At 36.1% G+C, this 21644-nt stretch overlaps 2 protein-coding genes across 3 annotated transcripts in view; one reads left to right on the top strand and one right to left on the bottom strand.

Annotated features, from left to right (window-relative positions):
• Positions 1-12065, bottom strand: part of LOC123872459 (calcium-binding protein E63-1) — a 26539-nt gene extending 14474 nt beyond the window's left edge. The window contains 4 exon segments of the mRNA XM_045916742.1: positions 2944-2976; positions 11816-11986; positions 11989-12044; positions 12047-12065. Of these exon segments, the coding sequence (XP_045772698.1) occupies positions 2944-2976; positions 11816-11986; positions 11989-12044; positions 12047-12065 (279 nt within the window).
• On the top strand, positions 11980-21644 carry LOC123872461 (glandular kallikrein-3, submandibular-like). Of its 2 annotated transcripts, none has more exons than XM_045916744.1 (5): positions 11980-12456; positions 16545-16764; positions 17856-17959; positions 19476-19663; positions 21305-21644. In XM_045916744.1, exons 1-5 carry the CDS (start codon positions 12408-12410, stop codon positions 21464-21466), a joined length of 723 nt encoding a protein of 240 aa, XP_045772700.1. In that variant the 5' UTR covers positions 11980-12407; the 3' UTR covers positions 21467-21644. The 2 variants fall into 2 exon arrangements, with proteins under 2 accessions (XP_045772700.1, XP_045772699.1); XM_045916743.1 differs by lacking the exon at positions 11980-12456 and adding an exon at positions 14807-15441.

Here is a 21644-nt window from a genome sequence, read left to right as displayed (position 1 = left end):
TACACATTCATAGAGTAGATAGGTAAAGGAATCAAATAATTTAGTTTTCTTATGGTACGACTCCACTATCGGGATTTCGCAAATGATTCGGGATATCGCGAATAGTGTGGCAGGTGGCGATTATGATAGTTCCACGCATTGACACGGTTACAATGCGGTTAGTACAGTTTTTTTAAATCCCGTGAGAAATCTTTGTTTTTTCGGGATAAATCTAACACACCACAGGGACTAAACTAACTCGCTGTCACAAAATATCGCGTCTGCCAGCCGGCTGATTTGCTAAACTTATTTAAAAAGCCAAACGCAAAACATTTGCTGTATCTCGAATAGTATGGCCGTACCATTAGGACGCAAATGAAGTTCGAATTGGAATCAAATTGAAATAGCTAATGTCGCGTTTGGCACGACATCAACTCAGGACTTAGCCAGTAAACATTTGTACAAAATTGAGCGATATGAAAAAATGTAACATCTCTGTTTCCTATAGCCAAACAAACCATGGAACAGCGGCGAGAACAAAGGCGATCCCGATTCTCGTCTGAGTTATGCTAAAATCTTCAAAGACACTATTAAATCAATCAGTTGAGAACCTTCCTCGTACATCTGTCGCTCGTTTTCAACGGTCCAAGGCCTAATAAGCTTCTATTCGATCAGAGCATGCACCGAATATCTACTACATTATTATAAAATTGAATATTTATATCAGTTTATTTGTTTGGGCCCTAAGTTCGTTCAAAATCGGCATATAACAAAATTGTTGCGACATCTTTACTATTTAGATTAAAAAAAAATTTACTATTTAGATGACTATTTAGGTATAAAACAAATTAAGTTATGAGTTGCGTAGTCAGCATATTTTGACTGGACGATTTAGTTAGTCAAAGGCCAAAGGGACAAACAACGGTTTCAAATTGAGCACATAGTTGGGAAGATTTTCAAACATTAGTAACATGACAGAGTTGTGGAAGGTGAGACTGCGCGTTTTGAAAGATTCCAGACATAATTGCTACTGTTATTATTATAATGTGGACATTCACATCTTTGAAGCTTCTAATTATATCTTCAGCTATCTGATAACGTACAAAACTCTATAAGTTGAAAATGAGCTAAAGAAACGATGAAATAATAGCACAAGGCAGAATTTCCTTAACGTTTAAATTTCGCAATTTTTGATATGTACTTATTTAAAAATTATTTAAATATCATTTGCTTTAACGGTGAAGGTGAGGAAACTGGCATGCTTGACAGTTCTCCATAATGTTCTTTAAGTTGTGTAAACTCTGCCAATACGCACTTGGTCAGCGTGGTGGACTATGGCCAAACCCTTCTCATTCTGAGAGAAAACCCTGGCTCAGTAGTGAGCTGGCGATGGGTTAATGATGATGATAATCAACTTGGTACATTTCTACTTTGAAAATCAAAATCCCAAAACCACAAACCGTGAAAAAGGTTTAATTAAAAGTAAAACACGCGCTTAAAAACAATTTGCATCTAGCGTGAAAATTTAAACCTATACCTGAAGTTCATTTCCCTTGTAGAACATTTTTGTATACATTTTGCTACAAACGCGATTAAAACTCGAACGCTTACCTAATCAAACATCTGCGTAGTAGGTACAAGCATTACATAAATAAAATTGTTTACTTAGTTAGAATGTAAGATCACGGGACATTTCAACGAAATGATCCAGCTTTTAATTAAACTACAGGAAATACAGCTTTACTCAGCTGAAATGTTTTTAAAGTTTATCTTCATTTTTAACAAAGCATTTTTTTAATTAGAACAGTAGTCAAGATAGCAAATAATATTAGGTAGGTACAGCACCCCACAGTCGAGAAGCCAAACTTAGTCAAAGGATTGATTAATAATTTTATGATTATGCAGAGTTCGTGCACGTTTTGTTCCAATAGGAAGGAAATTACGTAGGTAGGCGTATAAGGTACGTTTTTTTTTCAATACTAATAAGCATGACTTGTAAGTAACAAGTGTAAATTAAAAATTTATAACGCCCCCGACAAGTGAAGGTTACAGTGACTAGAAAAGACCTGATAACTTTCAAACGGCTGAACCGATTTTCTTGGACTATTCCGCGCCTACGATCCAAAGTATCTGAGTTTTCCAAAACATCATTTTCAAATAAATAATTATGTATCTAGGCAACGTCCATCTTGACAGCTTGACATTTGTCAATTGACACTTGAATATTATGAACCTAAGGGTTATCTAACCTTCTTTTCTACAAGAAAGCTAGAAAAGAGCTGATAACTCTTAAACGGCTGAACCAATTTTTTTGGATTATAGCTAAGAACACTCTCGATCAAGCCACCTTTCAAACAAAAAAAAAGTAAATTAAAATCGGTTCATTCGTTTAGGCGCTACGATGCCACAGACAGATACACAGATACACAGACACACAGATACACACGTCAAACTTATAACACCCCTCTTTTTGGATCGGGGGTTAAAAATTTAGGTACAACACGAGTGTGATTTTTTTTTTTCGATAAATCTATACTTACCTATTACTTCAAAAAGTTTTCTAGCAAGTAATTTTATTATTTATATACGTTTTAGTAGGTACATACGGCAATTTTGAAATTTGTTTTTTGTTTGTAGTTTTTCTCTTTTACTTTATGTATGAGTGGTTCAAGTATGGATAAAAATAAAAATAATAAAAATAAAAAGGTAGAAAATAAAATGGAATTAACTCCTCCCGATACTTTGAATTAGGCGGAAATCGCACAAAATGGTATTTTGGTTTCTTAGAATTCTAGTTAATTAAGCTGTTTTTTCACAACTGTATTGAAAAACTCGTGACGATGTTAAACCCTCGGCTGCGGCTCGGGCTTACAACCGTCAGTTCGTTTGTAATGACCTACTTACCGCGGTTGTATAACAGTAAACTATTCCCTATGCTTTGCAATTTAATTTAAATAAGCTTACCTTTCTTCTACTTCTCGAAGTGGTAGCCATGCCCTGTAATAGAAAAAATTTCACAAGTTTAATAATTTTGTAAAGAAAAAGATAAATCATAGAACATATAAAATTAAAAAATGATATATAAACCGTAAGTACTAAAAAAAAGTATTTTACCTATAAATTTTATAGTAAGTTACATGAAAACTAGACGATGTCCGCGACTTCGTTAACGTGGACGGATTGAGGTTTTTAAAAATCGAATGGGAACTTATTGATTTCCTGAGATAAAAAGTATCCTATGGCCACTCTCAGGATGCAAGCTAATCCTGTGCCGAACGTCAAAATCGGTTTAGCGACGGAACGTAGTATGAAAAGCTAGCAGACAGATAAACAAAGAGAATTTCGCAATTTTATAACATGGATAATGTTTGCAACATTGAATGAATTGGATATAAAGACTTTTTATTTAATATTTATTTATTGTTTGTGCCTAGACTATTCCAGTTTACCATCTCATTTAGATATGTAATGGCATAGGTAGTAGGTACCTAGGTACGTCCACCTATTCCTGTTGTTGTTTGATTTTATTCCTCAAGATTTGCAATAATCCTATATCAAACTGTATCTACATGTACATGTCATATATATATACTATATAACTACCTAATAACTAATTATAGCGAGCCTGTCTTATGACTTTACTACATACCTAATATGATGCATAAGTAGATAGGTACTCTCCTTTACGTTAACGTAGGTGTGTAAGAAACAGCGAACTATATTAAGCTAATGAAAACACTCTTTGATCTGTCCTAACGGACAATTATTTACTTTCGTAAAGGTATACAAAACAACCATTCCACTTTCATTATCGTTATTTCCGTAAAAATAACTTACGGAATTAAAATAGCCACCACCGGTGTACTTACTGCCTACATTACGTATTATTTATTTATTATCTAATTACATTTATTTATTATTTATGTGAGAGAAATAAAATACATCGCTCTCGCATCGTATGGATATTTTTAAATTCTTCCTATAGCTTCAACTTCCAGACATATTCTTACGGCAATCGATGTGTTTCAAATACATGACTTAAATCTCTCGCACAGATTTTTTTAATATGGGTCTCCCCTTTTTCCCTCCGACATGGAGATAGGAAACTGTCCTGTCGGTTTTGAACATTATGTTATATGCGCCTCTTGAGGTTTGAAGAACTCACACTTCAAGAGGCGCGGTTATTCTTATCTATACTATACTAATATTATAAAGAGGAAACCTTTGTATATTTGTATTGAATAGGCTCAAAAACTACTGGACCGATTTCAAAATTTCTTTTACCATTACTTAGAGGGATTCTTCCGAATCCGTATAGGCTATATTTTATCCCGGAAAATAGAAAAAATAAATGTCCACCCGTGCGAAGCCGGGGCGGGTCGCTAGTGTTAGATATAACCTTTAGTCTTGACTTCAGTTCGTTTCTTTGTTCTGTTTAATGACTGCCTCTCTCTCCCTCTACATCATATTCCTCATTGCTGAGGGTCATACTCCTTTCTATTAATCTTTTTATAACGGTACTTGTTTATTTTGAGATAATAATACTATAATGCTGTGAATTTCCAGATTCTTCCGCATTGTCATTATATAGAGAGGCTAAAATCTACGACGTAACACCATAGGTACTTTTAAAGCGTTAATAGATAGTTAACCAACAAGCACTTCATTTACTCGTACATTATCATTAATTAAACAACTTCACCCTCTACCATTAATGATATTACTCTCAGATTTAACTACCTATTATTATAATGGACAATCTGCATCTGTCATATTATTTTGCAGCTTCTGAATATCATAATTTCTACTAACTGTCTCAGTTGGCGTCTCGCCAGTCTCGCGGAGAAAATATTTTAAATTTCGGTGGAAGCGTTCTAGGGTAGGTATAACCTAACTAAATCATAGGATTACAGTTTAAGAAACCTTGAAGATACAGAGCTTAGGAGATTAGGTGCTTTCGGAGCCACAGATTGGGACAATATATTGTGTAACTAATCCTAAGTACTTAAGTACGTAAAATTGATATTATAATTATTCCTTCAAGACAAAAAGTAGAGGGCAAACGTTAGGGTCAATCTGAGCGAGTGTGTATTACTAAAAAAAAGTAAGATTAGTAGATACTTATTAAATAGTAAAAGATTTTTGTAAATCTGTATAAATTCCATATGCCTAATAATTACAAACGTTCTAAATCGAATCAATGTGCCATAACAAAACTAACACAAATACTTTTGGTAATACCTAAATAAACACTATTACAAATCTGAAAATATCGTAAATTTGTTTGACCCTTAATCATGTTGCAAGAGAGCACAGCAGGATATAGTTACAGACCTGGAGAGTGGTAGTATAGCTACTTTTTATAAAAATCAAAAAGTTTCCACGGAATATTAGAAAACCTAAATCCACGGACATCAGCTAGTTAACTGATGCCCGTGTCCCCGAATAATCAAAATCAAAATTTATTAATTTTAAACAACTAGTCACGTCACTTCTGTTACGTCGTGGTTACGTATGACTCTACCACCGCGCCGCGCCGCGCCGGTTCAGAATGGATATTCTACTGAGGCCGACAAGAAAAAAGAGTTGTTAATAGGTAGGTATTAACAGCAAAACATTTGCAACATTATTATATTTTATATTCAGTTTTTTATCGAATACGAACATGGTGGTGTTGGAACAAAAATGGTGACATCTTTTTCCTCAGTGTGGTTTCACATCGGCAAATATTTTCTATACTCAGCTATTTTTCTATCAAACGTTTCAATAAATCGAAATGACCGATCTGAGTAATTAACGTTCATTACCACCGCCGCTCGTTTGCAACTCATATGTACGCATATCAAATCAAAACCATGCCATAATTTTACACAAATCACAGAAAGCAGTTCATCGATTCAGGTATTGCGGTTACTCCCAAAATACATGCTCTTTTAGTGCGGAGATAACAAATAAAAACTTACAAATAGCTCGACGCACGGAAAACTTACAAATGCGCTCTTAAATACATAACCCCATGGACAATTCGAATTCATACTTCAAACAAACTCGCGCTAACCTGACCAATGGCCGTGTTCTTGATTTCGGAGCAGATTTCAATCAGAAATAGCAGGAGCAGTGGCCGAATTCCCTATCTTTTATTTATAATCGCTAAACCGAACGTCAGTTGCGTACCACTGTCCAATTGCTATTTCCCGCTAAACAAACGGTCCCGACTATAATTACACGTCTCACTCTTTTACAATATTGTGACAGTTGTTTGTACAAGTTTTGGAAGCGTTCAATGTTCAATAATATTTTACGCCTACGCATTGTTTTTTCAAGGCATGTCCGGCAGCAATTTGCTTACCTACTCTTTACTATCCCATGCTATAAACTTTATAAAAATAAAATAATAAAATCGGTCAAGAGCGAGTCGGATTCACACACAAAGGGTTCCGTACAATCGTACTAGAAATAACACTTTAATTTTTTCAATTTTCATGGTACCCAGCCCTTTTTAAAAATTTTACCATTTGTTGTCATAGCCTGAAAATTTCAACCCTACCTATTACGGTTCACGAGATATAGCCTGACAAGCAGACGGACGGACGGACGGACAGCGGAGGCTTAGTCTCGTTAGCACACTTCGGGAGCGGAACCCTAAAAAGAAATGCTAACACACCGTAAAATATAAGATAGTTGAAGGATGAAAAAAATTGTATTTTAAGTAGATCTTGTAGTTATAAGCGTGACAACCCTCGGCCTCCATTATATATTTATATTTTAGGAGTATATTTTTTTAAATTTCAAATGAAAATCGCTACTAGCCGATACCCACGACTTCGTCCGAGTGAATTCTGGTTTTTGAAATCTCGTGGGAACTTTTTGATTTTCCGGGATCAAAAGTAGCCTATTTCACTCTCATGTCGAACCGTTTGCTCCGTTGCGAAGTGATTGAACGACAAACCAATAAACCAAAATCAACAAACAAACACACTGTCGTGTTAATAATAATAATAGAGTAATAATTCAGAGTGTGATGGGGACTTTGAATTTTACGTGTATTATATAAATCAACAACTGCTATGAAAAATATAGTTAATTGAATATTCCAATAACTCAGCCATGCATTGTGAATCTCATAAAAGTTTGAATAATTGCGGTCGCTGACACTTATCCAAGATTAATGGATAAAAATTTGTGGAATGTACGTCACAATGGAATTTTAATCTCAGGCAAGGAAAAAGAGGGCAATGCTAACGTCGTTTACCGATCGATGCGGTCAAACCTTTACACATTAGTATAGGGCTGCCATCAGTGAAATATTCTTTTTTTCACTAAAAAATACCCACTATATATACATGTAAAAAGAAAAGCGGACTGACGTATATTTAACTAACGAGTTAGAAAGGAAGAAAAATGCGTTGATTTCTGTAATATTGTCTTACAACATAGCATTAGCAACATTTATACTATAAACCTGATTTTGTGATATTTATTTTCAAGGAAGGCACAAAATACTAGGGACTGGACACCAAAACGCTAATCTAAATACATATATATAAAAAGAATTATTTAGGTGACTGCTTGACTGATCTATCAACGGACAGCTCAAACTATCCAATGGATCAGGCTGAAATTTGTCATGCAGATAGCTATTGACGTAGACATCCCCTAAGAAAGAATTTTTGAGAATTCGAAACCCCTAAAGTGGTAAAATAAGGGTTTAAAATTTGTGTGTTCCGCGTGGATGAAGTCGGGGACATAACTAGTTGATGATAAATTATTCTGTCTCTCTCTCTATTTAGGAAGTAGACAAAATATAGTACTACATAACATAACAATGTACCTACGTTTTAAATAAAAAAAAAAAAACTATTTTAAACATGATGATACACTTTTGGTTTTTGAAACGAATAGTTCTTTTCCAACCCTGATTGAGAAGCATGACAATCTCTAATACCAACGTCTGTCGACCAAATTTCAGCTGAGATATAATATTACGATATACTAAATATTTAACGAAACTTGTAAATTTAATAAACTGGTAATTGCTGGTAAATATATTTCACTAGCTGATGCCCCCGACTTCTTTCCCGTAGATACAGGTTAAAAAGTAGCCGTGGATAAAAAGAAGCCTGCGTGTTAATCAATAATAATCTATCTCCATCCTTTCAGCCAAATCCGTGTAGTAGTTTTTGCGTGAGAGAGTAACAAACATCAATACATCCATCCATACATACAAATTTTCGAGTTTATAATATTAAGTAGAATTTGGATATGAAATTTAAATACGTACCTACTTATTAGAACTTGGCCAGGCAATTTTCGCGGCTTGTATTCTGGCCAGACCTAGAGGGATGCAAGTTCAATTTTTACCGGTTCCGCAATTTTTCACACTATTTAAAAATTTCGGGATTTCCATCAAATATAGTTTAAACTCTAATTCTTGTATATATATTTTTTTTAAAACTTGGTCTCGAAACGTCGTAGGCGCGTAGTTATGTAAGTGCTACGACGGTCTACGAGGGTCATATTTTTAAATTTCTTGAATAATAGAATCCGGGGAGCCGCTGGTAGCCCTAAGATGGAATCATGGAGGCAACCTTGCACTGTAAGTACTCGGTAGTTTATGTTGGTGTGACCTAATGGCTCGCAGCTTTTGCCACTATACACAGTAATTTCAAGCAATATTTGTTTTGATTTATTGTTAAATTTATACACTTAACACCCTTACAATTTGAGCTTATGACATCATTACCGAAACACGATTGAACAGTACTTGAACCCCTCGTTCGCACAAGTACTTCACTTTCAATGTTATCTTATCTATAGGGTAATTTAAAACCAATTTTGAAACTCCAAGGTTAAGATCTTCATAACAATGAACATATTTTTAAAAGAATATTAACATTTGTTGGATTTATTTAAAAATATGTTCATTGTTATGGGCTACTTTTTATTCCGGAAAATCAGAGTTCTTACGGGATTCAAAAAAACGAAATCCACTCGAATGAAGTCGTTGGAATCCTCTAGTAAAAACATAAACAAAATTTACACGTTAGGTACCATTTAGGTACTAATTCATAATTGGATTCGTAAGCAAGTTGAAGGTTCATGTCCGCAACAACCTCAGCGAATATAAGTCACAGTCAGACTAGCCTCAAAACGTCGGAGCTTGTCACGGGTGGAAACAAATCGACTGAATTCGCTCCACTTAGCACTGCAATTAACTTTTTTGTAGCTAATTATGCTGACTTTTGTGAGATACCGGTACCTATTATTACCGAAAAAGAATTTCAAGTCCTCTAACGGTTTTAACCGTATCATTTTTGAAATATTAAGTAGGTATATTTATGTAAATTTTTTCATCTATGCATTTATTTGTATTCTTACATGAATGCGAGTTTCTTCCTAAACTTGCTTAATTTTATTTTCACACTTTGATAATATAAGTAAACAACCAATAATCTTAGGTAGGTAAGTGGTAGTTCACAAACCTAGAGTGTTCAGATGGTGAATCAATAAAGATAAGTTACGAGTATTTTTTTTTCACAACAATCCATACTAATATTATAAATGCGAAAGTGTGTCTGGCTGTCTGTCTGTCTGTCTCTCTGTCTGTCTGCTACCTTTTCACAGTCCAACAGTTTAACATGTACCTTTCGTCAGAATTTGGTACAGGGTTAGCTTATATCCCGGGGACAGACATAAGCAACTTTTTATCCCGGAAAATAAAACAGTTCCCACAGGATCTTAAAAAAAACCTAAATCCACGCGGACGAAGTCGCGGGCATCCTTTAGTGATATCATAATAAGGTAATCAACGGGGGACCGGCTCTTAATTAGGTGGTAATACATATTTACTGTTATGAGAAAATGGGCAAACGCGTGAGTTGACAATAATAATTTTAAGTAGCATGTACGTTGTAGGTAATTTGTTTGCTTTTAATGTTTCACAAATTAACAAACAGATGCCAAACGACGACCTCCCTGTGCGCAGTGGTGAGCGCTGTGGTCTTGTAAATTAGAGGTCCAGGGTCGATTCCTGACAGGGGCAATTTTATCTCTAAATTGTCTTTGGTCTGGTCTGTTACTAGTTACCATTCCAAAACCGTGCCACTAAGCTGATGATGCCATAGAAACCGATAAGTGATAGGTATAGGTAAAACAACAATACCCCTTCCAAGTTGGCCCGCTTCCATTTTAGACTGCATCATCACTTACCACCAGGTGGCATTGCAGTTAAGGGCTAACTTGTAAAGGAATAAAAAACATGTGCTTACAGATTAAACCTACTATTTTTCTTTTCGATCAACGAGTTACAAGTACGTACCTAATACCTATGGTATATAAACACCTAGGTACAAGATGGTGTGAACATTCATTATTGAAATAAAATTACTCGTTGATTCTTATTTGTTAAAGATTTTATCATCGATCCTAGATAATAATAATAATTTATAGTTAAACAAAACATAATCTATAAGTAAGTATGTAAAGTATAAATTTATGTAGGTAAGGAACCATAAAATCTATCCATCCATTAAGTACCTTTATATTAACCATCACAAAATCCAAAACATGTGTAGTCAACGCGATCACAATTCAGGCATGCGCCTATTACCTATGACCATTTAATAATAAACGAAACTAGAAATCTAAGCGTTAAACATGCCCGCCTTCAACATTAACATACACATATAGTTATAAAAATTATTATTATTTCTTTCCTCTGTAGATAGTGGTTTTGGAAGTCGGTTTTTTTAATAAATTTTTTAGACAACAACTTCCAGTAAATCAATAGTTTACTAAGGCTCAGATTTTTAAAGTACTTATGTAAAATATTGTAATCGAAAATAGAATTTTAGTTTTATAATGTGCAAACGACACAATCTAAGGGTGGTTAAGTAATTTTATGACCGAAATGTACGTCGTACATTCTCATCGAGCTGATTTAACCGTATAATTTAAACAAGCTAATTGCTTCAATTAAGACCACGTTGGAGCACGAGAAGTTTAAATAAAAACAAACGGTCCATAATAATATAACCTCAAAGTCGTACTCAATTAATAAAACACACTCGCAGGACACTCACAGCATGCAGTTTACAGGGTAAATAAGTAGGTGGGTGAAGATGAAGAAATGGTAGTAGGTATAATAGTTAAGTAATTAATTTGCATTTTGGTTCCCAGAGGGCCATAGTTGTTCACAAAACGTTATGAGTAAATCGAATTATCTTTCATTATCGCAAAACGAAATCAAAATAGAAAATTGGATGCAATTTAGGATTTGTTTTTGTACCTATAACAGTAGATTAACCGGCGCTCAGGAAGACGGGACTGCGCGGGCAATACGGTCGAGAGGGTGTCGCGGGAGTCGCTGTCCGTGGCGAGCGGCGTGCGGAGTCCGCGCGAGTGGCCGGCCACCGTGTCGCGCCCGGTGCTTCGAGCGCGGTCGTTTATTGCACGAGTATTTCGGTATATCACAGCCATCGGACAAATCACGGCCGTGCGACCCGGCACGAATGAGCATTCTAATAATAAACTTGTTTATATTTTTTATTCCCGTGATAACTCTTTAGATTGTATGCCACCTCCTGCGTCCAGAACGCCGCTATCGGGACCTCGCCGCGCGACCTCGCGGAGCACGTGCGTCCCGAAATAGATCACGCCGCGACACTTCAATTAAGCAAATTGGCGTCGGCTACGGATTTGACGGTGAATTGAATGCGTGTGTCGGCGCCAAAATCCGTTTTTGGCGGTGATACTGTAATAAAACTTTTGGCCGACGTAACGTGACAAAAACTGTAGGGCGGGCGGTGAGAGCGATGCGGATGGGTACAGTACGTACCGAGAAAGTTTCAGAGATCGCGTTGCAGAAGGCACCGAAGCCGGATTGCGCGGCGGGAGGAGTTTGCGGCGGGGTGCCGCTCGAGCGGTCCATGGCGCGCTGTGCCCCGGCGTCGGCGGAGCACTGCCGCGAGCGCGCGCCGCCGCGGCCGCCGGCAACCGTTACATAAACACGCTCCGCAGCCGAGCCCGCGAGCCGCTGCCCGCTGCCCGCTCCCACCTGTCCGTGTCGCCGCGTTTTGGCATTACATGCATTCCAAAACAATAACACCAAATAATTATAGACATGCTTAACCACTCAACACTTCTACGACTGTTGCTAATTTTATACATTTTATCTTTACTACTTACTCACAACAAATTACTGTACCTATAGGTACGTCGTGGAGTTTGGCACACGCTTCAGCTCAGTATATACCTATCCAATATTATTAGTCAAGTCGAAGAACTATAAATAAGACCTGTAATACAAATGTAAAGTTCACGGTAGAGCAACAAAATATACCTACAAAGGCCATCTATTAATTAATACATACTAGTGTCTCTACATTTTTATTTACTTACTAAGTATTAATTGTAAGAAAAACGTTAAAATGACTATCGAAAATACGGATAAGTGCGAATTGAACTCGAAATTCTTATGTGAGTCGAAACGCACAATATTAAAAGATAACCATGTTATTTTAAAACCATGAGATTTTTCGTAGGTACATAAAGAGCGAATTTCTGTACTCTTTAAAATTTTTAGGCTCAATAGTTTCGGAGATAAGGAAGACAGATTTCAGTCAGTTTTCATCTATTTTCTTAAATAACTTTAAAATTATTTTCATTAAAATTATAAAAATAATATAAGTATCAAGTAGAGTTTCATATCATTTGATATTATGTCACACAGTTCAGTATGCCTATTGAAGTTCAGATTGCCTTTTGAATTTTCTAATTTTTTTCCAAAGTGACCCTCGTATTCAAAATTCATTTCTATTACTTACATATTACACGTCCGTGATTGGACCACAAAAATTCATCGTCATAAGAAATGGATCATAATAAATGTGTACGAAATTAGTCCAGGAGATTCGGAGCAAATTGGCTGTAACAGACAGATCTAAGACAGACACACTCGGAGTGATCCTTTTTAAGGGTTCCATTTTTTCATTCGGACGTACGGTACCCTAAGGGAGAAAGTAGGTATGCTTGAAGTGCCATGATAATATTATTCCCACAATATCTTTCTACAAAATGTTGCAAACATACTTAAACAATCAGACCATGCACTCTCGTTTCTACTACTCGTAAGTATAATATTTTATTCATTATCTTTCAGGAAGCACTTAAGCAATGTTTATCTAAGAGAGATTCGTTAAATACCTACCTAATTACTTTCCAACAATATTGAGGTCACGTTGGAAGGTAAAGTTAACATTTTTTCCAACTTCTAGCCCCAAGGCTTACCTTTTGATTTTTCTACCAACCATCAGGCTTTAAAACCTCGGCTAAATTTTCAATGTAAGATAACTATACTAAGTGGTGTATCATATGAAAGAGCTTAATACCTGTACATTCTAAAACAGATTTTTATTTATTTTGTATGCATGATACTTTTTGAATTATTGTGCAAAATGTCGGTAAAAATACCCGAGTACGGAACCTTCGGTTGCGTGAGTCTGGCTCGCACTTGGCAGGTTTTTAACTTTATAGGCTTGCGCTTGACTGCAATCACAGTTGATGAGGTAACCTAAGTGCCTATCCACTCTTCTTTTGAAGGTACCACTATTACAGCTAGCTGCTCAAAAATAAAACGGAATTCGGCTATTAGAAAAGAGCTTTTTTTTGCTCATGCTGCCTGACGAAGCCAGGTCAGTCACAAGCCTGAGTCAGGCTTGAAAGCAATTTTAGAAATGAGCTACTTACTTAAATATTCTGATAGTTACCATCATTATCAACCGATGGATTGTCCACTGCTGTACATAGGACTCTTGTAGCAACTTCCACACGCCACGGTCTTGCGCCCCGCCTGAATGCAGCGGCTACCTGCAACTCGTTTGATGTTGTCTGTCTACCTCGAACGCGGGGTCTTCCAAGTTCCAACGCTATGCTTCCCGGTGCGAGGTTGCCATTCTACCACCTTGGGACCTCAAGGTCTATCGGTTTTTCGAACTTTGTTCCGATAATACCGTTTCTTAACTTAATTTCTACACAAAAAGTAACCTGTCTAATAAGATTAATTTGGATACCGACTATCATGTTACATACTTTGAATTTACGGCTAGTTTCGAAGTTGAAACCATAAAGTTTAAACTCTCACATCTTACATCTATATTCTATATCAAAAACATATAACGCCCAGATGTAGATACCTTGTAAATTTAGTGAAGCCGCCAACATGTTTACAGTATAATTATCTCTACAACTGAAACAAAATAAAACCTTTTACGGAGGGACAACAAAATTACGTAACGAACACGAAACATGGAAGTTCAGTAGGTAGGTATTACATAAGATGAAAACGCTTTACAGCGGAAAAATGCCTGGCAGTAAAATCCGAAAGCGATTTTTAATGGATACTGGATAGATACAACATGCACTGAGCACTTATGGCACTGAAGTCGGCACTCTGCAATGCACGGTGGAGATATTTTTACATAAGGCAAATAGGTTTTTTTTAACCCCCGACCCAAAAAGAGGTGTATTATAAGTTTGACTTGTGTAGCTGTGTATCTGTCTGTGGCATCCTAGCTCCTAAACTAATGAACCGATTTTAATTTAGTTTTTTTTTGTTTGAAAGGTGGCTTGATCGAGAGTGTTCTTAGCTATAATCCAAGAAAATCGATTCAGCCGGTTGAAAGTTATCAGCTCTTTTCTGGTTGATGCAACCTTCACTTGTCGGGGTTGTTATAAATTTTTAGTTTACACTTGTTTTAATTCTAATATTTTTAAGGGGCTTTCATATGCCAGCCCCATCGGTACAATCTAAATTAAAATTAAACTAGTTATAAACATAAAACTAGATAGATAGTTATAGATACTTTTGTTTTACTATAGCTACACATAGGTATATATATATAGTATAATTTCTGAGAGACTATCTTTGGTGAAATCTGAACTATTTATACGTTTTAGCTATAGTAAAGTAAAAGGTAAGGTTTGTAATTCAAAATATAAACTTTTCATGACGTAAAATAGGCGAGAAAATGCAGGGAATGTTACTTTGCTCATAATTATAAAATCAAAAAAAATGTTTATTCAAATTAATACCAGAGGCATGTTGTTATAGTTATGTATATCTATACCATGTAAAGAGCATCCATACCATCCATACACATGTCTGAGGCGTTACATATTGTAAATGCGGAAAGGAAACACTTGTATTTAAACAATTGTAATTTTATCTTTCGTCACGATTTCTTTCATGAACATCATATTTCATATCTATGTAAAATGAATAAAAGACAAAATATTACAAGCATGTGTTTTATTGTAGTAACGATCGTAGCTGATAATTGTCGCAATATAGTATTATGTCGCTCAGTAATAAAGTTATTAGTGTAGTATTTTTAATTTTATTTTTTGGTTTCTTTGAATGCAAGAGGGTTAAAAGAGTGATTGGCGGATCAGAGGTGCCTTGTGGTATTTACGCTTTACATATTTTGTATCGATCTCCATTCTCTACATATAAAAAGTTTCTATATTAACTACGGGTAATATCTTTGGTCATTTCTTCTAATTGTGCTCCTTATGCAAATACTTTTTTTTACATAAAAATATAATAAAATAAAATAAAATAAAAAGAGCCTTTATTGCAGAGTTAAAACTGTACAGGTTTTTCTTAATTAATTAATTAGATATAGGTACTTAAAATTATTACAATCAAAAAATATTTACATACTATAAGGTTTTAAAAATATTACTGCCCTTTAATAAAAAAATAATTATCATCGATTTAATAGATAAGGTTGGGAATCCGAATTTTATCTACTTATTACTTGGTAGGTTGGAGGTAGGTAGGTAGGTACGTCTACGGTAAATTTAATTTGGCAATAATTTATTTAAAATATCGTAATTATTATTATATTTAATGATATTATGATGTTACAAAAATACGATAAGTTCTACTTATTATCTAAGTTGAGTTCTAAAAAATATCTCTACGATGTAGCTACTAGCTACGCACGTAGCACTTAAAATGAAAATAATGTTATAATATTTTGACTCGCTAGTCCTACGGGCTACGGGCTACGAACTGTGAGTTTCTTAGAATAGATTGTTACTCGTAGTTATGTATCGGTCTTGTTTTTCTAAGATGGACAAGGATTTCGTTGGTCTACGAAATCAAAACGAACGGAAAATCTTAAAATTAGTTTTGTCTAAAATAATTTTTCATGCATAGCTTTACTTAAACTTCACAAAATAATAAAAATATTTTTTCATCAAGGTCCATATAAATCATAGATACCTATGTATAAGAAAGTGTTTCTTGAAGTTGATGATTGATGATTCTTGAACTTGATTGAAGATGAACAAATTATCGTCATGTTGCAAAAAATTAACACAAAACAATATACGTATACACCTTCATCTTGAATTACTCTAATCTATTGAAGAAAACCGCGTTGAAATCCGTTGCGTGGTTTAAAATTTCTATCGCATAGACAGACGGTGGGAAGCGATGTTGTTTTGTACTATGTAGAAATAAATATAATGTCTAACATTCCTATTTATTGTACTTGAAGGCGTTCAAACCGGAGTGGCATCTTTGAGAAATGCAACTGATAGCCGCCACCTTTGCGGCGCGTTTATCCTGACCCCGTATGCGGCCATAACAGCAGCGCACTGCGTGGAACACGACCCAGAAGAATATTCCGTCTATCTCAATAACTATTGTACAAGAGATAACGAGATTATACCGAACACACAAGTTTTGGAAGTCATTAGACATCCACTTTACAATCGGTAAGTGGAAAGTTAGTTAGTCTAAAAATACAATTAGTTGCACCTTGCTACTGTAAGCAAACGAGTAACTTAGAAAATATATTAAAATAATATTCTTTGCCCCAGCTTAGCATACACAACAGCAGATTTAACAGCACTTTTTCTCAAAAAACTTTCGTAGATTTGAAGAATTATATTTCACGTCGATCCGTTGTTCGGTTGTAACATGATTGAAGGACACCGCATTTATAAATAAATAGACCCTAGTGATAACTGATACTCACCTATTCGTAAATCAAGTGAAGCTTTATATTATGTATAATTTAAATTACAAATACATGAAAAGAGCCATTCAGCAAATTCATCCATACAAAGATGTCCTAAAAATTTCCGGACCACCCACCGAGGCGATCTATTTTCCTTTGAAAATATACCTACCCAATCAATATCGTATCAAAAACAAATCTGTTTGTCGGGACCAAAGAATGAAAATAACTTATCTACGTACCTACTTACTATAATAATGATTTGGGTTTGTACTTTGTATAGGTATTATATTGCATACCTATTCTAAGTTGACTACTTAGGTATCTAGGTGCCTAGATACTTAGTTATATAATAGAAATATTCTAGGTATGAAAAAGGTTATATCTGCTTGAAAACATCGTGACATAATGTTCTCAGAGGTGCGTGAAGTCTGCCAATCCGGAGTCCGCACTTGCCAGTGTGCTAAACTATGGCTAAACCCTTCTTATTCTAAGGATATACCCATACTCAGTAGTGGGCCGGTGATGAGTTGATGTTGGGGTGATGCTTTTATCATAACTTCATGAGTTACCTACTTATTCTATAAATACAAAACGAACCTTTTAGTTGGCGTAATATAGGTATAGGTAGGAGAACATATGGTTTATCTAAAACGGTGCACCTTGTCACCAGCATGATATAGATGGTTACTAGCCATTGGCTAGTCTGCTAGAACGTAGGTTTTCCTTCCCGCCCAGAATGTTGAATTCCTAAAATGTTGAATTCTTATTATAATGTTTAGTCTCTAGTGACTCTCTTTTGCCATTATCCGACTTACACGGTGTAAAACACTTTTACGGTTTCAGATTCACACGCACTCATGACGTTGCAGTATTGCGGTTGCACCTCACTGATGACATAACTTGGCTGAATGATACAGTGTTACCCAACTCCTCATTCGGTTTATCAGGTAACTGTGAATGAACTGTTAACAAGCTCGCCTTCAAACAATCACAGCTGTCAAGCCAATGGGCTATTATTACGATGGTTTTGTGCGTCTGCCAAGCGCTTTAATCAAATTAAGGTGTTTCACACGGAAAATTAGTTTAGTCTTACAAAGTCTACCAAACTAAAAGATGACAGCGGAAGCGGCGCGACGCGGCTGTGTAAATACCTTGAATTGAACGTTCTTAATCCCACTTGACGGTCAAGGCTAAATTATTACGAAAAGAAGTGTTTCAAATGTGTTTAAGCCTCCATAGCTCGACGGTTATAGGAGCGGGCTGAAATCCGAAAGGTCGGCGGTTCAAACCCCACCCGTTGCACTATTGTCGTACCCACTCCTAGCACAAGCTTAACGCTTAGTTGGAGGGGAAAGGGGAATGTTAGTCATGATTAAAATGACTAATATTCTTTAAAAAAATGATGTATCTATCTAGGCTCTTCCGGTCTGGATTAGTGAGAGAATTCAGCTAGAGTACCTAACTAAGTAGATTAGATACTGTATATTGGCGTAGCCTTCGGAACAAGATTTTTCGATATGTTACGTAGCTACAACGCATAAACCGATTGGTGTCTACGAAAATTATTATTATTGCTATCAAGAAATCATTTAAATCTGAACGGATTGCAATGAAATTGCAGACACATCAAGTTTGTGGCATCGAACTGCTGCCAACTACCTGTTATTATTTGTCTAGTAGAGGCTTACAGTATTTTTTGATGACCTCCATAGTGTAGTGGTGAGTGCTGTGGTCTTATGAGTTTGATTCCGGGCAAGGGCAATAATTTTTAATTTCTAAATTGTTTTTGATCTGGTCAGATGGGAGGCTTACTTACCACCATATCTACCGGCAAGGTCGCCAAGCGATTTTGAGTTTCGGTACGATGCCGTGCAGAAATCGATCAGCCATACGGATTTAATTAAACTGACACACCTCTTCCAAGTTAGCTTGCTTCCATCTTAGATTGCTCCATCACTTACCACCAGATGAAATCGCAATCAAGGACTAACTTTTATGGGAATGAACAACTGGCCAAATGCGAGTCAGACTCTCGCACCGAGGGTTCCGTAATCCGTACTCGGGTATTTTTTCCATTTTGCACGATAAATTAAAAACAATTATGCCTAAAAATAAATAAAAATCTGTTTTATAGAGTACAGGTAAAGCCCTTTCATATGATACCCCACTTGGTATAGTTATGTAACTTTGAAAATTGAAACACATTTTTTTTTTTTGGGATGTCACCACAAGTTCACGGTTTTCGAATTTATTCCTTTACTTGTGCTTAGGTTTTCTTGACAGACACGACGGACGGACGATCGGACGGACGGACAAATAGACTGACAGACAACAAAATGATCCTATAAGGGTTCCGTTTTTCCTTTTGAGGTACGGAAACCTAAAAAGGGGTACCTAGGACGTGTTCTAAGAACTCTTTTTGAGTGCCTCATCACTGCCTAATATCTACTGCTTTTTTTACAGGAGACTGCATGATTTACGGCTATGGCTACAAAGATTTACACACAAAAGAGCTTTCCCAGACACTGCTAGCTGCAAACGTGAAAATTTTATCGCTGGATCAGTGCATTGAATCATTAGGAGAATACGTGGCCCCGACATACGACAGCGGAATGCTGTGTGCTTTGGGCGACGGAGTAGACGCTTGTGAGGTAGGCCATAGGACATCACACTACCTACGAGTACTAGTATATAAAGTTTGTGTGTATGTTTCTTATTCTTTCACGCAAAAACCACTAGACGAATTTGAATGGAATTTGGAACGGAGATAGTTTAATTAGGATTAAAACAAAAACCACTTTTCATCCCGTAAAAATCCATGGTTCCCGCGTGATTGTTTAAACATAATATCCATGCGGACGAAGTCACGGGTATCACTTGGTAAACCATAAATTAAAGGACAAAGGTGGATGTTTTTCCATCAGAGAGTTGTTAAGATATGAATGTGTCAAACCTACCAATAGTATCGCGCTCGATTCTCATAACATACCTAGCTCTGGTGGAAAGAACTTCAACGAAACTAAGTTCTTAACATATTAACTTATTGTATGATATGCTTGCGCTTGAAGACAATCATGCTTAAATAATCAGTTAAGTGCGAGTTGGACTCACACACGAAGGATTTTGTATACTTAGATATAACACTTTTTTTTTCATGGCGGTCATTTTTAAATTTTCATTATTTTTTATAGCGGCAATATAAATGTACACATTCTATGAAAATTTCAACTCTCTACCTCTTTCGGTTCACAAGATAAATGCGAGTAACTGGCTGAGAGACAGACAGACGGACGGACGGATGGATGGACAGTGGAGTCTCAGTAATAGGCTCCCCTCAGTTCGGGTACGGAACCTTGAAAAGAAATGAAAACAAACTCGAACTCATTTCAAGCAAAACGGCCTAGTAGTCCTAAAATCTAAACGAGTCCAAAGTTTGTGATTACGATCAAAAATTCAAAACGGTACAATTTTATTACAGTAAAGTTTCAACAAACAGCGTTCTTTCAGTTTTTGCTCCTCCTGTAAAATTTTATTTCGTGTCGTTTAATTTTTCTTGCAATCATACCAGCTCGACTAATGTTTTTGGATTGAGCCAGCGCGTGCCAGACATTCGTTATTTTGTAAAAGTCTTAAAGTTTAAGGGTGTCTGGCAGGGGGTTGCCCCGATACTAAAAGCATGACGTAATTTCTAATACCATTCCGAAGAAAATATGAAAAGTTAGGCTTATTTTGATGTGACGTAAGATTTTTTAAACCTTTGTTACCTGTTATCTCCCAAAGCCACCATGATTCAAACTTCATAGTCGCTGATCATTCCTCGCTGTGTTGGTGCCAAAACGCAGAGAAACTTTCAGCTTTTATAAAATAACGAAGATCTGGCACGGGCTGGCTCTCTCTTTAGTGCGACGTTGCGGTGTCGTATGCGTTAAAACTTATCGCCCGCGTGGATTGGTCAGATCCCCTACAGCAACAGGATTGAGGAGTTGGAATCCAAATTTTTTATGGAACAATGTCGCAAAGTTTCTCTATCGATTAAAAAAATTACGTAAATCGGTTCAGAAATCTCGGAGATATGAGTGCATAGCTAGAAAAACACAACTTCTCCATTTTTAAAGTCGGTTAAAAAAGTAGCCTATGTTACTCCTTCGTTAATTCTCTACTTGTTTGTGAAAGTCCCGTCAAAATAAGTTCATCCATTCCGAACTAAAAAAAAAATAGCCCGTTCAAACAAACAGGCACTTCAATTTTATATATTAGTACATAGATACTTAATGTTATTTCCCTCTCCACAGGGCGACTCTGGAGGACCACTCATATGCGCGGGTAAAGTCGAGGGTATAGCCAGTTATGGCGTCAGCTGTGGGGTACCCGGTCTGCCTGGAGTGTACACCAGCATTGGGGCTAATTTGCATTGGCTTCGCGGATTGTTGGAAGAACTACAGTACACCAATTAATATAATACATAAATAGTTAATTAAATACCTAAGTACTTGATTTTACATTTACGCCATGACACTGTAGCCGTGCGTTGACAAAAATCGACTATTGACGGTCTCAGCCGATTCGACGCCATACTTCCATTCCGTTTAATTGTATAATAAGGAATATTTAGTAATAAATAAATTATTTTTA

The sequence above is a fragment of the Maniola jurtina genome, chromosome 15 (assembly GCF_905333055.1).
Source record: "Maniola jurtina chromosome 15, ilManJurt1.1, whole genome shotgun sequence".
NCBI lineage: Eukaryota > Metazoa > Arthropoda > Insecta > Lepidoptera > Nymphalidae > Maniola > Maniola jurtina.
The sequence above is the reverse complement of the archived record's forward strand: the minus strand, read 5'-3'. Positions and strand labels throughout refer to the sequence as shown.